The sequence below is a fragment of the Daphnia carinata genome, chromosome 3 (assembly GCF_022539665.2).
Source record: "Daphnia carinata strain CSIRO-1 chromosome 3, CSIRO_AGI_Dcar_HiC_V3, whole genome shotgun sequence".
Lineage (NCBI taxonomy): Eukaryota > Metazoa > Arthropoda > Branchiopoda > Diplostraca > Daphniidae > Daphnia > Daphnia carinata.
Genome location: NC_081333.1, coordinates 8,033,313 through 8,055,661, shown reverse-complemented (window position 1 = coordinate 8,055,661; position 22,349 = coordinate 8,033,313). Strand labels below are relative to the sequence as shown.

Sequence of the window (22,349 nt, the reverse complement as noted above, 5' to 3'; positions counted from 1 at the left end):
GTTGAATGTCTGAGGATCGAACCTTACTAGATGTAAAAAATATACTAAATACAAAATTACTTCAGTATTGCAAATTTTTATCAAAGTGTAAATGCAAGTCCGCAAGTGACTAGAAAGAAGCCAACTTAACATCATATGATTCATGGCTCATTGGTAAAGCATCGGCGCGGAATGCCGAACATCTAGGGTTCGGTCCCTGGATAATAATTGAATGCTTACAGATAAACTATGCTTACAGGAAACAATGCTTACCATTAATCGTGGCATAAACAATAAAGGAGAATTGAGAAAGCTAAATAAAAACAAGATGATAAATGTAATGTATAAAAACAGACAGTGAAAGAAACAAAATTTTATAAAAATTTTATAAAAAAAAATTTATTGACAATTCTCTGCACATTACAATTATTTTTGCAACTTTAAAAAGGCACAATAGCCTTTTCAAAAGTTGCCGTCAACCCAGGCAGGGGGAGACACTGCCTTGTTGACCCACCGGGGAGATTACCCGGTGATTGGCTAAGAGAAGCCGGAAGAAGAGCTGAAGATTTGGAACATTTTTACAGGAGCGATTAACCTTTAGTTCGGATTTGTGGGTAGCCACATCGCCCTCCGTGAACACATCATCGGACTAAGCGGCACCCCACGTCCCCTTTCCGGCCAGAGCCCTCCAAACCTCGGTATATGTTGTTTTTATATATACCGTACAGTAGGGGCATGACCCCCTACGGGCTTATTACGAGTCAAGGGGAAACGGGGCTTCAGAAAAGAAGGGAGCCCAGATATGCACTTCAATTTTTTTAATATCAAATACCGTCTGGGGAATCCGAATTAAGTATAGAAATGTCATGTCATCCATCCAATCAATACAATTTATTCAGTGTCTTGCCCCAACCAAGAATTTTTTCAGATCCAATGTTACTATTAACCTATATTGAGAAAAGAAAAACAACACCATTAAACATATCAACTGTTGATCATGTAACTTACATGACTCATAGATTCAACTTCTGGTGGAAGCTTGGGGAAGGACATACAAATTGCAGATTAACATCATTGTATAAGGCTCTTGAATGATAAACTAGCACCTGTATAATGTTGCATTGTTGATAGTTGTGTTCCCAGTACATGAAAATCCTTTCCTATTGGATAAAATTTTTTTTGGTAGATTAGACCTGGTTGGCAAAAAGGAGGAGAAATTCTTCGTCATAAATTCAAAATTATTTGAAGAAAAATCCTTTCATACCTAAAGAGTCCATGTATGATGTTCATCTCTGCAATGGCAGCAAAATTAAAACATCTTTAGGGCCATTTAAGTACCCAGTTTCCCCAACACTCTGAACGTAAAGGACAAGTTGTTCTTTAGACAGAGAAGCAGAATTATTTGAGGTTTCTAGCTGTGACAGAACTATAAAGGATTGCTGTTGTACTGGATTTATTAACACAAGATGGTACTTCTCATTAGACAATGTGCATACTCTATTACTTTACCTCATACCGTAATGGTAATGCACTCTGTGTTTTTTCATCTGTAGGCTGACTCTTCCATCCTGTAACACTTCCAGACTTGATTTGATCCCCCATTAAATTCTGTGAATGCAAAATAATAGCATTAAAAATACTTTTTCAATAGACATAAAACCGAAAAGTACCTAATCCATGTTTCATGTTGAACTTGTGCCATATCTTGGTTTCCGTACCACACCCATTTTCAGCCCAAATACGGTCCCACAATTGTTCAATTCCTTCGCTGCATGGACTTATTACTAACAATTCTTTTAGTGCAACACTAACAGAATTTAACTTTAACACACTGTCAGGTGGTAGACTGAATAACTAAACAATAAATAATTGTTTGTTAAAATTCTATACTTATTTTGAATTCTTATTTGAAAAGTTGAGATACCTGACTGTGTTCGCCTAATGCCAATTCATGTTCAGTTAGGGATGAGTTTGGAAAAACCTCCTTCACTGTTTGGAAACTGTTCCATTCAAATTTGTTCTTTTCCCTTAGCTGGGCTTGTAGACTCAAAATTTGAGCTACAAAACACAAATGAATAAAAGCAAATAAATAGAATCATTATGTATTAGGCCTTACCATCCTTAGCTTTGCTGTTATCTAATATTTTGTGTTGTTCCAATAATTAGGCCTGCAGCTTCATAATTTGATCTAATAAACAATAATTAATAATTCAAAACAAATATAATAATGTTTATACTTACCATCCTTTTGTCGTATTATCTTATCCATTTTTCAATTGCTCCTCCAGCCACGCGTTATTCTCCATCCACGTTACTGAACTAACTGCGAATGGCATCCAATGGACTGAAATTGCCTACGCCAGTAATAACGAGTCTGAGCGGTAGATGGCTAAGTGTCGGAAAAAAGAAAAAAGTGTGATTTTTTTTTTTTTTTTGGCGAAATTTTTTTTTTTTTTTTTTGTGTAAAACGGATTGCCATAAGTGCTACTCTACACATTTAAACACAATGTAGAAAAGAAAAAAAAAGAAATAAATAAGGGAAAGAAATACAGGAGTTTCATTTAAATTTTACATTATCACATTCTTTCACAAGTTGCTGAAATATCGGCGTAATGCCCAGAATAGGCGACGAGAAGGCGAAGAAAAATGGTATAGAGACGAAATGATAGAGTAATGATGATCACGATCGGGATAATGGTCTGATGCAGGAAAAGAGACACCAGGAGAAGGTATGATGGACGTATTTTGGATTTTAGGGCTGGCTAAAGAGTCTTCGAAGATTCTAGAGATGAAACCGATTAACAAATTGCGTTGATCACTGAAAGAACGTGAAACGGTCGAAGTAAAATTGAGCGTTGTTGACGTGTTCGTTTTTGAAACGTTCAAAAGTTTTGCCTTCATCGGTTGCACCGATGGTTGAGATGTCACTGGAAACGACGAAGTGTCAAACTCCTGTTTCGCATTGAGTGTAAGTGTAAGGTCTGACAAAACATCTAATACACCATTTGTAAAAACGTAAATTCAATACAAGTCGAATTTCTTGAAACGAAATTTTCCATTTTCGGCAGTCTTTATGGTAATATTAATCAAAGCCACATGTACCACTTTGAAATGGATGTTGAAAAGCAAATAAAAACCTCTTGAGATGGACATCAGGAGAATCAGAATAGATCTTAGTAACGGAAAAGAACACAGAAATGTAGCTGTGAAAGCAGATCACTTTAGAACACAGGATGAGGTATAGATCATCTGAGACTAGATACCCCCCCCCCCCCCAAAAAAAAAATATCGGCCTTACTTTCTGTTTTACTGCTATCCACCGTTAGATGGCGATAGCAGTGAAATAGAAAAAAAGGCCGATATTTTTTTTTTTTTTGGGGGGGTAAAACGGATTGCCATACTCGCCACCTCCCGGTCAGACTTCTAGGTAATTCTCTACATACACTCACCGAATTTTTCTGCTGCATCGCGCTAGCGCTGTAGCGTACTTCGCGGTTGCCATACGTCGTCAGGCTATTTCGTCATACTGTGGTTTCATCCCATCTGTCATTTGTACCAATTGTAGATATTGTCCATAACAAGTCTTCATGTTTACATTCTTGCCAGTGGTGCTGATTTTTTTTGTATCACATCCGCTTGTTTCAGCTGTTCAAAGTATTGAAGCATTACTTATGCAAGTACTTAGAGAGGACTGCCCATTACAAAAGAAGAGCTTATCACAGTATGTTATGAAATGAATAGATTTTTTAAGGAAAGAAAACTTTTAATCTCTCCTGTTCCTCATAGATGCTGTGATAGTATGCTTGCAAAACTGGAAAAAATTCTGTGCTATAATGGCCTTAAGTATGTGCCCAACATTTTGAAAAATGTGAACAGCAAAAACAGTTGGTCAGAATTCCAAACGTCAAAAGTACTTATTCCTGGAAAATCAGTTAATCTACATCTTTATTTTCTGCTGTTCCACCAGTCACTATGCAGTGTGTTTGGACAACGGAAGCATTTTTGACTCAGACTGCTTCAGTTTATATCGAAGATGTATTGCTTGTCATGCCCTGTGACCAACTTCACAGGACTATGTTGTAAGTTAGTATCACTTTACAAAGCCAAATAGGTGTAACAAAATGCAATTTTGTAAAATTTTTTATACAGAATTATTTTACTGCTTTGTTTCATTGTACAGCAAATTTAGATTACAAGCCTAGTATGAAAGAGATCAAGTATATTAACGGAATTGGCTATCTCAGTTCGCGACTTCCGAACTCCTCAGTCTGTCATTCTGATGCAGGGGTCCTGAAAGAAGTTGGAACCTTTTGAACCGTCTCATCCAGTAAGTCTGTCTCTTTTTTTGTGGCTGGAAACCCATGATTACAACTAATTAAAATGCCATTTATTGTGTTATTTGTATAGGTATTAGAAAACAGGTAGTCGCTTAATGATTAGTTTGTTCGCTGCCCGTCAACTTACCATCCAAGCAAGCACTATGTCTGCCAAACCATTAGCTGAATACAATTAATACCAGTAGTTCACCAAAACAAGAGGTAAAGAAGGATTGCACCGAGCCTTATTGAATATATATTGATAGGCAAAGGTTAAAAAAGTGATTCATGTTTCGTTTTCTTTAAATAGGTTAAGAATCATACTGAATCAAAAGTATCTAGTCGAACCAAATTTCATAATGATAACGGTTGGAAGCCCGAAGGAATTTTTGAAAAATGCTTCCTATCCATTACCTTCAGTCGTTGCTGCGGCTCGAAAACAAAGTATTAAAAGTTATATAAATTGAAGTGCATATCTGGGCTCCCTTCTTTTCTGTGGCCCCGTTTCCCTTTGATTTGTAATAAGCCCGTAGGGGGTCATGCCCCTACTGTGATCAGCAGCAAAGGTTGTGAGTGCGCTGTCTGGAAAGGGGACGTGGGGGTCCTCATGGTCCGATGATATCATTGGAGGGCTATGGGGCTACCCAAAAATCCGAATTAACAGTTAATCGCTCACGTAAAAGCTTGTCCGAAACCTTCGCTCTTCTTCCGGCTTCTCTTAGCCACGCACCGGGTAATCTCCCCGGTGAGTCAACTGAGGTAGTGTCTCCCCCTACCTTGGTTGACAGCAACTTTGAAATCGGATATTTTGCCCTTTCAAAGTTGCAAGTCTTTAAATTGTGCCGAATATTGTCAATACAAATTCTTAAAAAAAAAAAAGTTTACAGATCTTGTCTTTTTTTCTGTCGTGAGGATGCTCTGTTCACTGTTGTGAACATTTCCTTATTTATGCCGCAATGTCTTTTTGTTGACGCCTACGTTATATTTTCAATTTTTGCTGTTCCCAATCATGGGAGAATATTTCGTTATTAATGGAACAATGCACTTTAATCTCACTTCGTGGAGATTCTACAACTTTTAGTGCATTAATGATATTGAATAGTATACATGCATTGTATTTGACATTTTGAGTTATATATATTCATTTAATGAACATCTTGACTCTTTATGGGATTGAACCCTTGATTTCTAGCGTGCGACGCCGATGCTCAACCATAGAGCTACGAGTCTTGCAGATTAGTTAACAATTTTTCCATGTGTTTTGAAGGAAACCTATTTGCACTTGTAATAAGATTGTTGTGCGTTCCAACGCAATTTATTATTTCCGTCTCGGAATGTCACCTATAAATACAATAGAGTGATTCATTTTTTGTACAAAGAAATATCATCTACACTAGGAACCGTAACTCAATCCTCTGGCACAGAGGATCCAGACGTGACTCGAATCTTGACTTTCGACCCCCGTGGTCAGACGCTCTACCTCAGAGCTATTAGTATTACGTGATTTCCCGTATCGTGCCAGTATGCTACAGTGTAACGTAAAATAATAAAAAGTCGGGCTTATTTTTTAGTCGGGCTTATTTTTAAACCTGACTGTACATCAGATGGCTGTGCATGATAAGGTTATAATAATAGCACGAGGTATATCTTCATGCTATGATCTATACTTATCAGGTATACCTTCCCATTAGCGTGATACATAATATTAGTAGTCCCTGTTAACGAAGTAGTGTTATAAGTATATGCAACTCGCGCGATGAACCAATAGTGAAATAGCAAAACAAACACGAAAAAAGCCGCCACCCCATTTCATTTATGATCAAAATGCTTAAAATGTTTGGAATATTAATGTTCATTTTTTACTTTTTGCCAAGTTGAAAAAAAAAAAACAATACCGGAAGTGACCGGAAGTAGCCTTTATCTCCCGAAATACTGGGCCCACAACAAAACAAATATTATTTTCGTGATTCTTGTGAAATTTAAGGTGTGTCTGACCTATTTAGACCTGTTTTTGGCGAAAAGTCCAATTTGGCCAAAATCGCGATTTTTCCTGAACTATAGTTCAGGGAAATTTGCGATTTTGGACGATTTTCGGGTATTTTCTACTGACACATGGATTCGATCCCAAATTTCACGAGGATTACGAAAATGTGTTTCTTTTTTCTTTCAGACCAACAGATTGTGAGTTATTAAGCATTTTCAAACCGGAAGTTATACCGGAAGTTAATATTTAAAAAATTTAAAAAATGAACTATGGTCTCCTTTACAAGGTACACAAGATCTGCATAGTTTCAGTCGTAAACTATAGTAGATTAACATAACATGGCCTTTCAAAGTTCTTAAAGTTCAGTTTTAAGGTACGACCTGTATACCACTTCAAAGCACTACCACACACATAATAATCAAAGCAAATGTTTCATAACCATCCCCTTAATTTGATAGCCATCAGAATTAAGGTGATAGTGGAACAGATATGGTTATTACCAGAAAAAGTAAACGGGTGATCCAATTCTTGCGGAATATTGATAGTAAATAGCACATCTTGCTAGAATTTCTTGAAGGTTCAACAAAAAAAACTTCTGTTACAGACTGTGAATATTTTGTTGCATTGAGAAATGAATGCTACTACGCTTGTAACAATGGCTTTATCCAGAATGATACAACGTGAGACCTGGTTTTCCAAAAGTACGTTAATATTACCTTGTTCTATGCCCAACTGCTTACATTTTGTGTTGCTAACGAAGCAGCGTAAAATTTACCCATCAATAATAGGGGTGGAGGTAAAAACAACAAGCTATTCCGACGAAGCAAACTCAAATACACGCTTTCAACGTAATAACAAAGTAAACAATGAGAATCACATGTCAAAAAATAGTTTTGATTTCAGCCGCTAGAGGCTGGTGAACTTGCAGCGCCGTCCGCTGGAAATTATGTTCGGCCAGCTTTTATTGGTAGAATCGAGGTTGTAATGTCAGCAGTAGCAGCAGCATCGGCGGGAACCATCCGAATCAGCACAACTCTCAAGAAACCCCTGCTGCACAAAGAGATAGGCAAGCCTTATTGTACAGAAATAAATTGTATGAATTATATCAACCACCTGTGTCGATCTTGGTTGTTGGTGTTCTTTTTTTTTCGACATGCGTATCAGCCAAATGCTTGCAAGTGCCAGACAAGGTGGCAATCTTGCGTGTTGCACAAGAGAGGATTGCGAAAATTTTTTTGAAAATATATTGACATTACTCTGCATAAACAGAAGATTTTGCAACTTTCGGAAGGCAAAACAACCCTTTTCAAAAGTTGCCGCCATAAAAGGCAGGGGGAGACACTGCGTTGGTTGACCCACCGGAGACCCGATGCTTGGCTAAGAAAAGCCGGAAGAAGAGCCGAAGAAATGGAACATTTTTACAGGAGCGATTAACCTTTAGGTCGGATTTGTGGGTAGCCACATAGCCCTCCATGAACACTTCATCGGACTATGCGGACCCCCACGTCCCCTTTCCGGCCAGAGTCCTCCAAACCTCGGTATAGGTTTTTATTTCAATATACCGTACAGTAGGAGCATGACCCCCTACAGGCTTATTACGAGTCAAGAGGAAACGGGGCTACGGAAAGGAAGGGATCCCAGATATGCACTTCAATTTTTTAAAATTAAACACCGCAGGGGAATCTGAATACAGCATAGCAATTCCACGTCTTCCATCCAATCCTTGTCTTTTATAATTTATAATTTATTCCGTGTCTTACTCCAAACAGGCACATTTTGAGATCCGGTATGAGTACTAATCTATATTAAGATAAAACATAGTTAGCAGATTTTTTTTTTGTTTATATAGCATACATGGTACATAAATTCATCGTATTGGATATTTCCGTAAATATTCTGTCAGGAGCTTCTGAAAAAGCATATTAATTGCAAATGAAAACATTATACTTGTACCTGACAGACAACATGTCATGGGTAAGTGAACAGATGAGAGATGTCATCAAAAGTAAACTGCTTTGGTGTTGGTAGAATGGTGTTCCCTGCTTTATGCAGTAACCGGAAAGCTCTGGTTAAGATTGCGATTGGTACTTCCATAATGGCGCACTCACTTAAACCAGTGACCTCGTCCTCTTGGACACAAAAAAATGCATCGCATAAATGGCTGGACGTTCTCAAACTACAGTAGAATTACCTGAAAACGTATATGAACTTTGTAAGAACCTGTTGCATGCTGTTACGAGCTAAATAATAAAAATGTACTCCTTCATTTTAGTTAACCTGTTAAGCCAGCTCAGCCAAATAGTTGCCAAACCATAAGGGAAGTTACAAATTGAAATGCGTTATTGGTTACAAAAGTTTAAAATACCTTCATGATAACCCTGTTCCTTGAGGTACGGCATGTATCGATATATTGATGATTTTACAGATGGAGCAGTTTTGACTTTGACTATTTTTTCATATTTTTTATTGCAAATGATTTGCATTTTCTTGGCTTTTCACCGACAAAACACAAATTGTCATTTGCCTTTTTGTCTTTCGTTATGTAAACTATTTGAAAAGTTAGTAAAATCGTTAGTATACCTACACCAAGTAAGAAAAAAAGGGTGGGATTGATAAGGGCAGGAACTAAAGCAAACCCGCACCGTTACAGCTACAACTAACGACCATGGATCGAAAGGGAAATGCAAAGTGCAATTTCAGTGCATAGTGAAATACCCGTAAAGCCAATATGATTAAAGGGGAACTAAGGTAGGGAAAAAGGAATGAGGAACACGTTGGTATGACACAGATCACAACAAATGGAAAAAGTAAAAAAAAATGCCGACTAGGCCATACTAAACCGTACCATCTTCTTTTCTTCTTAATCCAAATGGGCGTAAATCTCTGGTTCTCGAGGCGGCGACCTTGTAGCTCCCACGGCGATCTTGTAGCTCCCACGACGATCCTCGTTGGGCCTTTTCGGTCCTTTGGCCGGCCAATCTAGATACATAAAAGACAAAAAAACACAGTTAGTACACTTTAATTTATCACTGATACTTTTTGGCGACGATCCCACGGCGATCTTGTAGCTCCCACGACGATCCTCGTTGGGCCTTTTCGGTCCTTTGGCCGGCCAATCTAGATACATAAAAGACAAAAAAACACAGTTAGTACACTTTAATTTATCACTGATACCTTTTATGGCGACGATCCCACGGCGATCTTGTAGCTCCCACGACGATCCTCGTTGGGCCTTTTCGGTCCTTTGGCCGGCCAATCTAGATACATAAAAGACAAAAAAACACAGTTAGTACACTTTAATTTATCACTGATACCTTTTTTGGCGACGATCCCACGGCGATCTTGTAGCTCCCACGACGATTCTCGTTGGGCCTTTTCGGTCCTTTGGCCGGCCAATCTAGATACATAAAAGACAAAAAAACACAGTTAGTACACTTTAATTTATCACTGATACCTTTTTTGGCGACGATCCCACGGCGATCTTGTAGCTCCCACGACGATCCTCGTTGGGCCTTTTCGGTCCTTTGGCCGGCCAATCTAGATACATAAAAGACAAAAAAACACAGTTAGTACACTTTAGTTTAACACTGATACCTTTTATGGCGACGATCCCACGGCGATCTTGTAGCTCCCACGACGATCCTCGTTGGGCCTTTTCGGTCCTTTGGCCGGCCAATCTATATACATAAAAGACAAAAAAACACAGTTAGTACACTTTAATTTATCACTGATACCTTTTATGGCGACGATCCCACGGCGATCTTGTAGCTCCCACGACGATCCTCGTTGGGCCTTTTCGGTCCTTTGGCCGGCCAATCTAGATACATAAAAGACAAAAAAACACAGTTAGTACACTTTAATTTATCACTGATACCTTTTTTGGCGACGATCCCACGGCGATCTTGTAGCTCCCACGACGATTCTCGTTGGGCCTTTTCGGTCCTTTGGCCGGCCAATCTAGATACATAAAAGACAAAAAAACACAGTTAGTACACTTTAATTTATCACTGATACCTTTTATGGCGACGATCCCACGGCGATCTTGTAGCTCCCACGACGATCCTCGTTGGGCCTTTTCGGTCCTTTGGCCGGCCAATCTAGATACATAAAAGACAAAAAAACATAGTTAGTACACTTTAACTTATCACTGATACCTGTTTTTGGTGTCGCCGATCCTCGGTGTCCTGCGGTCCACAGTGACGCCCAGAGATTGCCCTCCTAATTCATCGAGAACGAAATAAAAAAGAAAGAACAAAGAATTGCTTTTGATTAATCAAATAACAACACATGTCTGCTTAACGCTAGCACATATCAACTACACGAATGACAAACAATTTTTAACAGATAGGTCCTGAAATAAAATTTTTCGTTAATAATGAACAGGTTAAGGAAGTTGTTGGGTTGTTAATGTTAGTAGTGTGTTTGAATATTGTGCTGAGAGGTTTGATTGCTAGTTGGTGTGCAAATTGCAAAAGTGGGAAATATACAGAGTGCATTGCATGGAGGCAGTGAAGTGCAAAAGTAACCCGTGTTACGATGATTGTGCCTTAATCATCGTTTTTTTCTAATCTATCTTATGCTAACTAGACTATACACCCGTGCGAAGGCAAAACCCGGTGCTTATATGAGGCTTTCGTGGTGTGAGCGTGACTGAGAAGGAGTGAAACGCTACACAAACACCCGGAGAGATCTATCTACACTAGTGTGCACCGTGCAAGTGAGTGAACTACTGATCGGAATAGCGAAATTTTTTTTTTATTTTTTTAAAAATTGAATTGCTTGAGGACATTGATGTATTCAAGGTCACTGCTTATGGGTAGATCAATTAGGGTGAAATTGGCATTTCCTCCGATTATGCTGAAATGTTCCAAAAGCCATTGACCTTTAGGTTAATGTTACCTCTCCTTTTAAATTTTATTTCCAAGAAGTGTTTTCATTTATTTTCATTCAGAATTTAGGCGCATAGAAATGCCCTTGTCTGACATTCAACTTCACGCTGTGTGGGGCGCAAAAAAAGGAAAGGGTAATAATATTGATGGTTACGTCATGGTGTATTGGTACACCCGCTTGGGATGGCGAGCAACATCAGGGTGACATCAAATCGTATAAAATGATACAGCAGAGCCAGCTACAATCAGTCGAGTGTTCATCTTCGACGTAGCATTACCATCAGCAGCTTCAGTTCGTCGTGCAACAATGGGTAAAGTATAACGTTTAATTAGAATAGAAATTGATGTTGATGTAATGCAAGGGTTCAGTGATTGATTTCCCTTAATGAAATGTTGGAATGAAATTTTCAAACTTAATTCTGTACATTTGTTTGCAATGTTTCAAAGTTCTGTGGCATGTCAGCAATAAATTATGTCTTTCTTCCACTGCTATAGGTATCAATGGCATTACGCTTCTACTGTTACACTTATCGCTGTGTCGATCATAAGTGTGCCAATGGCCGGCTTCTAACTATGGTAGTTATTTATATCAAACTTCAAGTGCTGCGCCGTACTGCACCACGCGGTATGCAGCCCCCACTTACTACAGTACAAAGGCGCCCGAGTACTACACCACAACATATGCGGCTCCTACTTACTACTCGGAGGCCCCGAAATACTACGCCGCACCAAGCTATTACGCAGAGGCGCCGGTGTATTACACAACAACGTACGCCACTCCAACATACTACACCGCAGCTGCGCCGTCTTACTACGCTAAAGCTCCAAAATCCTACGCTGCCCCAAGTTACTACACAGCGGTTGCCCCTCCGTACTACGTGGAACCTAGCTACTACACCACAACTTATGCTGCCCCGCCTTACTACACCAGAAAAGCGCCAGAGTACTACACTACCACTTACGCCGCTCCCAGGTACTACACCGAGGCCCCAGCTTATTACTCAACAACGTACGCCACTCTCAGCTATTACACTGAGCGACCAAAAGTATTATTAATTGTAAAAATTGTGCTGTCCATCAAGCTTGTTGACGGGATGGTTAGATCTTCTTTTATTATTTACTGTCCTCGTTGCAAAATGAGTTATTACCCTGCCATGGATTTATCTATAACTAGCCGTTGCATACGTATGTTGTTTTTAAATGAAATGTTGAATACAACCATAATGTCGTTACCGAATCCACTTGTCTCTATTCTTTATCACATAAAGCGGATGAAGCGATTTATATTTGTGCTCGTACAACATTGTAGTTTCTAAAACACAATTATGCATTAAGACGTATTAGTAAGAACTATATCGTGCGTATTTGTAAATTTACCGTGACCTTATATGTTCAATTGCCTAGCACGAAGTCGCATTGATTTATTGCGTTAGGGCATTGGCATTGTTCAGTTGTCGTGGTTAAAATCCATTTATCTTTCCCGTTTTATGATTGAATAGCAGGGTATGGCGAAATTTTTTTTCATCGCTTAAATAAATATACTTAAGATTCGGTAGAGATATCAGTTTCGGTTTGCCAGTTTTGATTTTAGTTTTAGGGAAAATAGCCAAAAAGGTTGCGCTAAGCACTTGACTGACATACTAGTATCCTCCAGACCTGCCCGGATGGAGATCATATTGCTGTACTATATGATCCCCATCGTGACATCAGCTGAGAGCTCTTACATCTCTATTCAGTTTTGCATTGGAATGGTGGGCCAATCCCATACCAACGCTTGACGTTTCGAGTTGGTAATTGCTTACAGACTCTTGGTACTAGTCCCAACATTGGGAGGGTGCCATACCCAGTCATTGTTCAAGTGCCGCTACATTAAGATGTTCACGCAACTATTATATACCGTGAATGACGACTCCAAACCATGTTGATAACGCAAGCGTGCATTTTCCGTCTAAAACTAACTCTCATTTAAATTCTGTGAAACTATTGCACAAAGTAATAAGTGAACTGTATCCAGAAAATGGTGATAAATAACATCCAAGGTAATTATAAAACAAAACACTTAAGTAAATGTTTAAAATTTTCAATTATTATGTAGCACTCACGAATTAGGGCGTGGCATCACGCACCGTTAATGGTATGCAAGAATCCTCCATATCACCTGGCGGCCAACGTTGACACTAATTTGTGAACGTTAGTTTACCTTTTGCATATGCGTATAAGATTGGGTTCTATATGTGACATACTTCCGCTTTTCTTTCGTTTTTCCCTGCACTACAAGAGTTTCGCAATCTGCATCTGGATCGATTAAACGTGAATCTTTCAAATGATTTATGTCTTAGGATATATATTGGAAGCTTTTCTTATTATGATCGACTACGGAAAAGAAAAGATTACGTCATTCGTTAGTCGGTTACACAAATCACATCCATTTGTGGTTTCCTCGTGGTCAGGCAAATCACAGGAATGAATCAGTGGTAGAACACATTTAGAAACACGGGTTTAATGAAACAAGCGTTCAACTTTTTTTTAAAGATAATTCTGTTATAATACAACATTTACACTTCTATTGTGTATAATGCATTAAAGAAAATTAATGTTGACGTTTTTATTGTATTCCGTATAGAATAAGCATAAAGTTTAAATTCGCGAACAATACGCCCTTTCAACGCGTTTGCCCTATCAACAAAAACGCCAAACCAAAAGGTGGGGTAAGAATATTGGCTGTTACGTCACTACCTGTCAGATGCACGTGTCATAACCGTAGGGCTATTGAAGCGAAACAGGGTGAGTTTGGACGCATATAAAATGAGAGGACAAACATAATTTGATTCAGTGTAGTCAACTACTTGGACACAGCAGCAGCAGTATTAGAATTTCGATCGTGTTTACTTCTCATCGTGTTATTCAGATTTGTAATTATGGGTAATTTAATGTTGCATTTACTATAGTCGTAAGAATTACACCTGCGATTAGTTTTGTATCAATCAATTGCAATATTGTAACGTGTGTATTTGCGCTGTATTCAATTGGGGCAAGAGATTTATGTGTGTATTATCTTGCTTCAGCTAACTACGGCGCGATGCTGCTGTTGGCCGTTGTCTGTCTGATGGTTGGGCAGGCCAAGGGTGGACAAATGGGCTCGCCTTCTTCTGCATACTACACCACTCCGGCGTCTTACTACACCACGACGTATGCAGCCCCCTCTTACTACACCACTAAGGCTCCCGAATACTATACCACGGCGTATGCAGCGCCCACTTATTACACTACAAAGGCGCCCGAGTACTACACCACCACGTACGCAGCTCCGAGTTACCCTACGGAGGCCCCAAGATACTACTCTGCACCGAGCTATTACACAGAGGCGCCAGTGTATTACACAACAACGTACGCCACTCCAAGCTACTACACCGAAGCTCCCGCCTACTATACCACAAAGGCCCCTGAGTATTACACCACAACGTACGGTTCTCCGTCTTATTACACTGAGGCCACGAAATATTACTCTGCGCCGAGCTACACAACAACTGTTTCGTACTACACCACGACCGAGGAACCCAAGTACTACGTCGCTCCGACATACTACACCACGGCTGCCCCGACTTATTATGCTGAGCCGACGTACTACACTGCCCCAAGTTATTACACAACGGCTGCTCCTTCGTACTACGTGGAACCTACTTACTACGCCTCAACTTATGCAGCCCCGTCTTACTACACTGAGGCTCCTCAGTACTACACTACGAAGGCTGCTGAATACTACACCACAACTTACGCCGTTCCAGCCTATTACACTGAGACTCCGCAGTACTATACTACAAAGGCTCCAGAGTACACAACATATGCTGCGCCAAGCTATTATACCGAGCCGCCCATGTACTACACCACAACATACGCCGCCCCAGTTTACTACACCGAAGCTTCCAAGTATTACTCAGCCCCAAGCTACTACCAGACTGAGGCTCCACAATACACAACAACGTATGCTGCTCCGGTTTACTACACTGAAGCTCCTCAATACTACACCACAAAAGCTGCTGAATACTACACGACTAAAGCCCCGGAGTATTACACACAGAAGGCTGAATACTACACCACAACGTACACTGCCCCGGCTTACTACACTGCAGCTCCCAAGTACTACCAGGCTGAAGCTCCGCAATACTACACTACAAAGGCTCCTGAATACTACACCACAACGTATGCTGCTCGGAGCTACTATTCCGAGACCCCCAAGTACTACACCACTACCTACGCTGCCCCGGCTTATTACACCGAGGCTCCGCAATACTACACCACCAAGGCTGATGAATACTACACGACGAAAGCCCCGGAGTACTACACCAAGAAAACAGAATACTACACCACAACTTACGCAGCTCCATCTTACTACACTGAGGCTCCCCAATACTATACCACAAAGGCCCCCGAGTACTACACCACACCGTATGCTGCACCAAGCTATTACACTGAGCATCCAAAGTATTATTAATCGTAAAAAATACGTTGTCCGTCAAGCTCAATAGTAAAAAATAATTAGATCTTATTTTATTATTTGCTGTCCTCGTTCCAAAATGAGTATTTCCCTTCATTGTATTTATGCAATAACTAGTCGCCCCATACACATGTGGTTTATAACTGAAATATTGAATACAGCTATTATGTCGTTGCTCAATCTACTTGTTTTTAGTTTTTATAACATAAACCGGATAAAGGCGATTTCAATTAATGTCCGTACAACATATTAATTTCTGAACAAAATTATGTATTATGACATTTGTCGGAAATATATCATGGTTCTTCGTAAAATTGCAATGAATTTATTTATACGGTCGCTTAGCACAAAGTCGCATTTATCCATTGCGTTAGTCCGCAAGCATTGTTAAGTTGTTGTGTTTAAAATACATTTATCTTTCGCTATTTAATTGAATAGCAAAATGAAATGTAAATTTTTTTTCCAGTTTGCGTTTACACAGCTAATGGCTATTTCCTAATTTCACCCTTGGATTTCTATGTTAAGGTAATGCTTAAATATTCGGCAGTGATAGGAGTTTTGGTTTGTCAGTTTTGATTTTAATTATTGAAAAAATAGCAAAAATGTTTGCGCTAAGCACTTGACTGACATACTTGTAACCTCCAGAACTGCCCGGATGGACTGAATCGTATAGTACAGCTATTGATTCAATCCATCGTGACATCAGCTGAGAGCTCTTACATCTCTATTCAGTTTTGCATTGGAATGGTGGGCCAATCCCATACCAACGCTTGACGTTTCGAGTTGGTAATTGCTTACAGACTCTTGGTACTAGTCCCAACATTGGGAGGGTGCCATACCCAGTCATTGTTCAAGTGCCGCTACATTAGGATGTTCACGCAACTATTATATACCGTGAATGACGACCCCAAACCATGTTGATAACGCAATCGTGGATTTTCCGGCATACAACAACTCCCATTTAAATTCTGTGAAACTATTGTACAATGTAATAAATGAACTGTATCAAGAAAATCGTGATAAACAACATCCAAGGTAATTATAAAACAAAAAATTTAATCAACTGTTTAAAATTTTCAATTATTATGTAGCACTCACGAAATAGGGCGTGGCATCACGCACCGTTAATGACATGTAAGAATCCTCCATATCACCTTGCGGCCAATATTGGCACTAATGCGTTCATGCATTGGCTGGGTGTTATTCCAGTAGTGAGGGGAAAATAAGTTGGAGACAATTTAGGATCGTCATTAATTATTTTTGGCATTCGCATACACGTATAAGTAGTGCTGTATCCAGCTCATTGCGTCTAGTGGGCCATAATACTTTAATAAACACGCTTTCTAAATTTCCGCTTTGGAAAACAATGACCTTATGCCACATTCCCAGGACTTATCAAGTCTAGTTGATAATGGTTGTTCGTAATTACAATCCATTCAGTTGTCACCATGAATATTCCACAAAGGATTTTTTGAACGTTAGTTACCTTTTGGGTTATGCGTTAAAGATTGAGCTCTACATGTGATCCACTTCCGCTTCTCGTTTTTCTGCTGCATTACATAGTTTTGAATCTGCATCTGGATGGATTAAACGTGAATTTTTCAAATGATTTATGTCTGAGGATGAATTTAGGACGTTTTTCTTATAATGACCGACTATGGAAAAGAAAAAATTACATCATTCATTAGCCTTCACACAAATCATATCTTTTGTGATTTCCTCCATTCCTCGCCGTAAGCCAAATCATAGGTATGAATCAGTGCGAGAACACATCTTGTAACACAGGTTCAAAGAAATAAGCGTTCAACTTGTTTTAATGGTAACGTTCATCAGTTCTGTTGCAACAACAATTACACTTCTCTCGTGCATAATGCTTTAATGAGAAATTATTGATTACGTTTTTATTGTATTTCGCATAAGAATAAGCATGCAATTTTAATTCATGAACAATACGCCCCTTCAGCGCGTGTCATAGCAACAATAACGCTAAGACAAAGGGTGGGGTAAGAATATTGGCTGTTACGTCACTACCTGTCAGGTGCACGTGTCGTAACCGCAGGGCTAGTGAATTGAAACAGCGTGGCTTTTGGACGCGTATAAAATGAGAGGACAAACGTAATATAATTCAGTGTAGTCAACTACTTCGACACAGCAACAGCAGTAGGTCTAGGCCTACTACAATTACCATCGGTTGTAATTCACATCGTGTTTGCCAACTTTGCACTTACGGGTAATTTTGATGTTGTATTTTAATATTGAATAATAGGAACTGTACCTGTAATTAATTTTGGTTTCAATCAATTTTAATATTGTAACATGTGTGTATTTGCGCTGTATTCAATTGAGGTTAGAGATTTACGTGTATGTATTACCTTGTTTCAGCTAACTACGGCGTGATGCTGCCGTTGGTAGTTGTCTCTCTGATGGCTGGACAGGCCGTGGGTGGACCAATTGGTTCGTCTTCTGCATACTACGCCACTGCTCCACCTTACTACACCACGACGTATGCTGCGCCCAGCTACTACACCCCGAAGGCTCCCGAGTACTACACAACAAATAAGGCCGAGTATTATACAACAACATATGCTGCCCCCAGCTACTACACCTAGCATACCCAGTACAACACGACCAAATCCTCGAAATACCACAAGGAATATTACACATGGAATAAGTGTTTATTTAATATGCAATACGCCCATATTAACAATTTGCCTCATGTGTGAGACAGGACCATCTTATGGACTTGGTTGCAGTCCAAGCTACGGTACGCATTTCATTTTCATCAAATACAAATGAAACATTGTTAATTTAAGGTAAGTTTCGTTTTAATGGGTCATTATCGGTCACCAGGAGGTGGTTATTATGGTGGCTATCCCGACGATCATCACCACCATTACCATCACAACCATCATAGTCGTGGCTATCCGGTTGACGGTGGTTATGTACCCAATCAAGGTGGAGTTGCTCCAGTGCCAGCTGCCCCAGTCGCCGTAAATCCATCGGGCGCCCGTAATTAAGATTTTAATTTGATGAAACTTGTCTTATAATTAAATCAAATCACTTTTCAAACTCGTCGTTATCATCGTGATACAGTGGCTCCTGGATCAGCAAATGCCGGAGGTGCGGGTAATGGAGCTGTGCAGAACGGCCAGGCGGTTGGCACATGAACAGGAGTGGCGAACGCTGGACCAGGTAATCAAAGCAGTTTGTGCCTGGAAGCTGTTTATCTCAAACTAATCAATTTTTTAACTATTTTAGGTGGATTCGCTATAGGTCTCGGCATTGGATTAGCCGTCGCAACAACCTTGGGAAATATTACTCTCGGCGAAGGAAACAGCGTCTCTGTTGGTAAAAAATAAGGAAACATTTTTATTGCAGTCGGGTTTGTTTGATAACACGCAGTTAAAAAACAAAACCTTGTTTCGTCTGTCAAATTATTTACTTATGAGTTTTGCGTACCTTTCGTGTACAACCTGCTGCACAATAAACTTAAAATCACACGGAATTATGTTTGAAACAAATCATATTTTTGTTTAGTAGAATTGATTAGACTAATCATAATTGCTAGGACATAAATCGAAACAGTCATAATAACAGAATAATCACGTTTCCGGGTAGAAATAGGGGAAAACTGAGATACAAAGAGGCAGAATCTGGGAACGTAATCATGAATCAGAGCATGGGCAGGGAATGACAATGCAGCGGCTAGTCATGTGATTATCTTGCTACTAATCGACACATAAATTGATTATGGTTATCTAAAACATGGATTACATATGTTTTCGAGTGGATTTTGTTGGTTTACCCGGTCATTGCCAACCGGTGCAGATCCCGTAAATTGCCACAATAGCGCAATATTTTCTTTTTTAATCATAGAGACCTACTCTGTTTTATAAGAAAACTAAACTACTAAGTTTTTTATTTTAAGTACTAAATTTCGAAAAGAATTAAATAAAAAATGGGAAAAGTCTATGGCAATCCGTTTTACATAAAAAAAAAAAAAAAAATGGCGGAAAAAAAATAAAAAATCGCACTTTTTTCTTTTTTTCCGACACGTAGCCATCTACCGCTCAGACTCATTATTACTGGCGTAGGCAATTTCAGTCCATTGGATGCCATTCGCAGTTAGTTCAGTAGCGTGGATGGAGAATAACCGTGGCTGGAGGAACAATTGAAAAATGGATAAGATAATACAACAAAAGGATGGTAAGTATAAACATTATTATATTTGTTTTGAATTATTAATTATTGTTTATTAGATCAAATTATGGACCTGCAGGCTCAATTATTGCAACAGCACAAAATATTAGATAACAGCAAAGCTAAGGATGGTAAGGCCTAATACATAATGATTCTATTTATTTGCTTTTATTCATTTGTGTTTTGTAGCTCAAAGTTTGAGTCTACAAGCTCAGCTAGGGGAAAAGAACAAATTGGAACGGAACAGTTTCCAAACAGTGAAGGAGGTTTTTCCAAACTCAAACCTAACTGAACATGAGGATGAATTGGCATTAGGTGAACACAGTCAGGTACCTAAACTTTTCAAATAAGAATTCAAAATAAGTATAGAATTTTAACAAACAATTATTTATTGTTTAGTTATTCAGTCTACCACCTGACAGTGTGTTAAATTTAAATTCTGTTAGTGCTGCACAAAAAGAATCGTTAGTAATAAGCCCATGCAGTGAAGGAAGTGAACAATTGTGGGACTGTATTTGGGCCGAAAATGGGTGTGGTACGGAAACCAAGATATGGCACAAGTTCAACATGAAACATGGATTAGGTACTTTTCGGTTTTATGTCTATTGAAAAAGTATTTTTAATACTATTATTTTGCATTCACAGAATTTAATGGGGGATCAAATCAAGTCTGGAAGTGTTACAGGATGGAAGAGTCAGCCTACAGATGAAAAAACACTGAGAGTGCATTACCATTAAGGTATGAGGTAAAGTAATAGAGTATGCACATTGTCTAATGAGAAGTACCATCTTGTGTTAATAAATCCAGTACAACAGCAATCCTTTATAGTTCTGCCACAGCTAGAAACCTCAAATAATTCTGCTTCTCTGTCTAAAGAACAACTTGTCCTTTACGTTCAGAGTGTTGGGGAAACTGGGTACTTAAATGGCCCTAAAGATGTTTTAATTTTGCTGCCATTGCAGAGATGAACATCATACATGGACTCTTTAGGTATGAAAGGATTTTTCTTCAAATAATTTTGAATTTATGACGAAGAATTTCTCCTCCTTTTTGCCAACCAGGTCTAATCTACCAAAAAAAATTTTATCCAATAGGAAAGGATTTTCATGTACTGGGAACACAACTATCAACAATGCAACATTGTACAGGTGCTAGTTTATCATTCAAGAGCCTTATACAATGATGTTAATCTGCAATTTGTATGTCCTTCCCCAAGCTTCCACCAGAAGTTGAATCTATGAGTCATGTAAGTTACATGATCAACAGTTGATATGTTTAACGGTGTTGTTTTTCTTTTCTCAATATAGGTTAATAGTAACATTGGATCTGAAAAAATTCTTGGTTGGGGCAAGACACTGAATAAATTGTATTGATTGGATGGATGACATGACATTTCTATACTTAATTCGGATTCCCCAGACGGTATTTGATATTTAAAAAATTGAAGTGCATATCTGGGCTCCCTTCTTTTCTGAAGCCCCGTTTCCCCTTGACTCGTAATAAGCCCGTAGGGGGTCATGCCCCTACTGTACGGTATATATAAAAACAACATATACCGAGGTTTGGAGGGCTCTGGCCGGAAAGGGGACGTGGGGTGCCGCTTAGTCCGATGATGTGTTCACGGAGGGCGATGTGGCTACCCACAAATCCGAACTAAAGGTTAATCGCTCCTGTAAAAATGTTCCAAATCTTCAGCTCTTCTTCCGGCTTCTCTTAGCCAATCACCGGGTAATCTCCCCGGTGGGTCAACAAGGCAGTGTCTCCCCTGCCTGGGTTGACGGCAACTTTTGAAAGGGCTATTGTGCCTTTTTAAAGTTGCAAAAATAATTGTAATGTGCAGAGAATTGTTAATAAATTTTTTTTATAAAATTTTTTTGCAAAATTTGTTTCCTTCATTATCTGTTTTCACACATTACATTTATCATCTTTTTTTATTTAGCTTTCTCAATTCTCCTTTATTGTTGCCACGTTTAATGGTAAGCATTTTTTCCTGTAAGCATAGTTTATCTGTTAGCATTCAATTATTATCCAGGGATCGAACCCTATATGTTCGGCATTCCGCGCCGATGCTTTACCAATGAGCCATGAATCATATGATGTTAAGTTGGCTTTTTTCTAGTCACTTGCGGACTTGCATTTACACTTTGAATAAAACTGAAATGCAATACTGCATTATTATTTTCTCCATTTAGATGTAGATTTTTATACATCTAGTAAGGTTTGAACCCAGGGTAACAGTTATCGCAGCTGAATGCTCTACCACAGTGCTATGGACATTATAAAAGCAATACAAAGATAAACATATAGTTGTGAAAGACTGCATAAACATCCTAGACGATAACATATGATATGCGATAATAAAAAATTTATATATATCTCGTGGCTCAATGTTAGAGCATCGGCGTTGCACGCTGAATGTCTGAGGATCGATTCCCATGCCAGTAAAACAATATACAAATACAAAATTTCTTCAGAAAATATCAAG

General features: G+C 39.0%; 3 protein-coding genes, 1 long non-coding RNA gene and 1 pseudogene across 5 annotated transcripts in view; 4 read left to right on the top strand and 1 right to left on the bottom strand.

The window, feature by feature from the left end:
* LOC130685618 (uncharacterized) overlaps positions 1 to 22,349 on the top strand; it is an 83,208-nt gene that overhangs the window by 3,533 nt on the left and 57,326 nt on the right. The gene's annotated exons all lie outside the window — the stretch shown is intronic.
* Positions 401 to 1,762, bottom strand: LOC130685638 (uncharacterized). The gene is made up of 3 exons (XR_008999633.1): positions 1,650 to 1,762; positions 1,244 to 1,587; positions 401 to 1,172 (listed from the first exon to the last, which is right to left on the bottom strand). It is a non-coding gene; the product is annotated as an uncharacterized LOC130685638 (long non-coding RNA).
* LOC130685601 (uncharacterized) lies at positions 14,012 to 15,843 on the top strand. The gene is made up of 2 exons (XM_057508920.1): positions 14,012 to 14,090; positions 14,234 to 15,843. The coding sequence occupies exons 1-2, from the start codon at positions 14,087 to 14,089 to the stop codon at positions 15,658 to 15,660; spliced, it is 1,431 nt and encodes a 476-aa protein (XP_057364903.1). The 5' UTR covers positions 14,012 to 14,086; the 3' UTR covers positions 15,661 to 15,843.
* Positions 17,791 to 19,184, top strand: LOC130685625 (uncharacterized; annotated as a pseudogene).
* Positions 19,819 to 21,452, top strand: LOC130685623 (uncharacterized). Of its 2 annotated transcripts, XM_057508951.1 has the most exons (7): positions 19,819 to 19,869; positions 19,923 to 19,994; positions 20,053 to 20,192; positions 20,263 to 20,446; positions 20,509 to 20,854; positions 20,926 to 21,012; positions 21,081 to 21,452. In XM_057508951.1, exons 1-5 carry the CDS (start codon positions 19,842 to 19,844, stop codon positions 20,571 to 20,573), a joined length of 489 nt encoding a protein of 162 aa, XP_057364934.1. In that variant the 5' UTR covers positions 19,819 to 19,841; the 3' UTR covers positions 20,574 to 20,854; positions 20,926 to 21,012; positions 21,081 to 21,452. The 2 variants fall into 2 exon arrangements, with proteins under 2 accessions (XP_057364934.1, XP_057364932.1); XM_057508949.1 differs by having other exon boundaries at positions 20,926 to 21,452.

Bases quoted from the DNA above. Each gene is read 5' to 3' on its own strand.
- LOC130685623 (XM_057508951.1), top strand. From the start codon at position 19,842: ATGGATAAGATAATACAACAAAAGGATG. The intron at 19,870-19,922 runs GTAAGTATAAAC...ATTGTTTATTAG, and splicing joins GATAATACAACAAAAGGATG to ATCAAATTATGGACCTGCAG. The intron at 20,447-20,508 runs GTACTTTTCGGT...TTGCATTCACAG, and splicing joins CAACATGAAACATGGATTAG to AATTTAATGGGGGATCAAAT.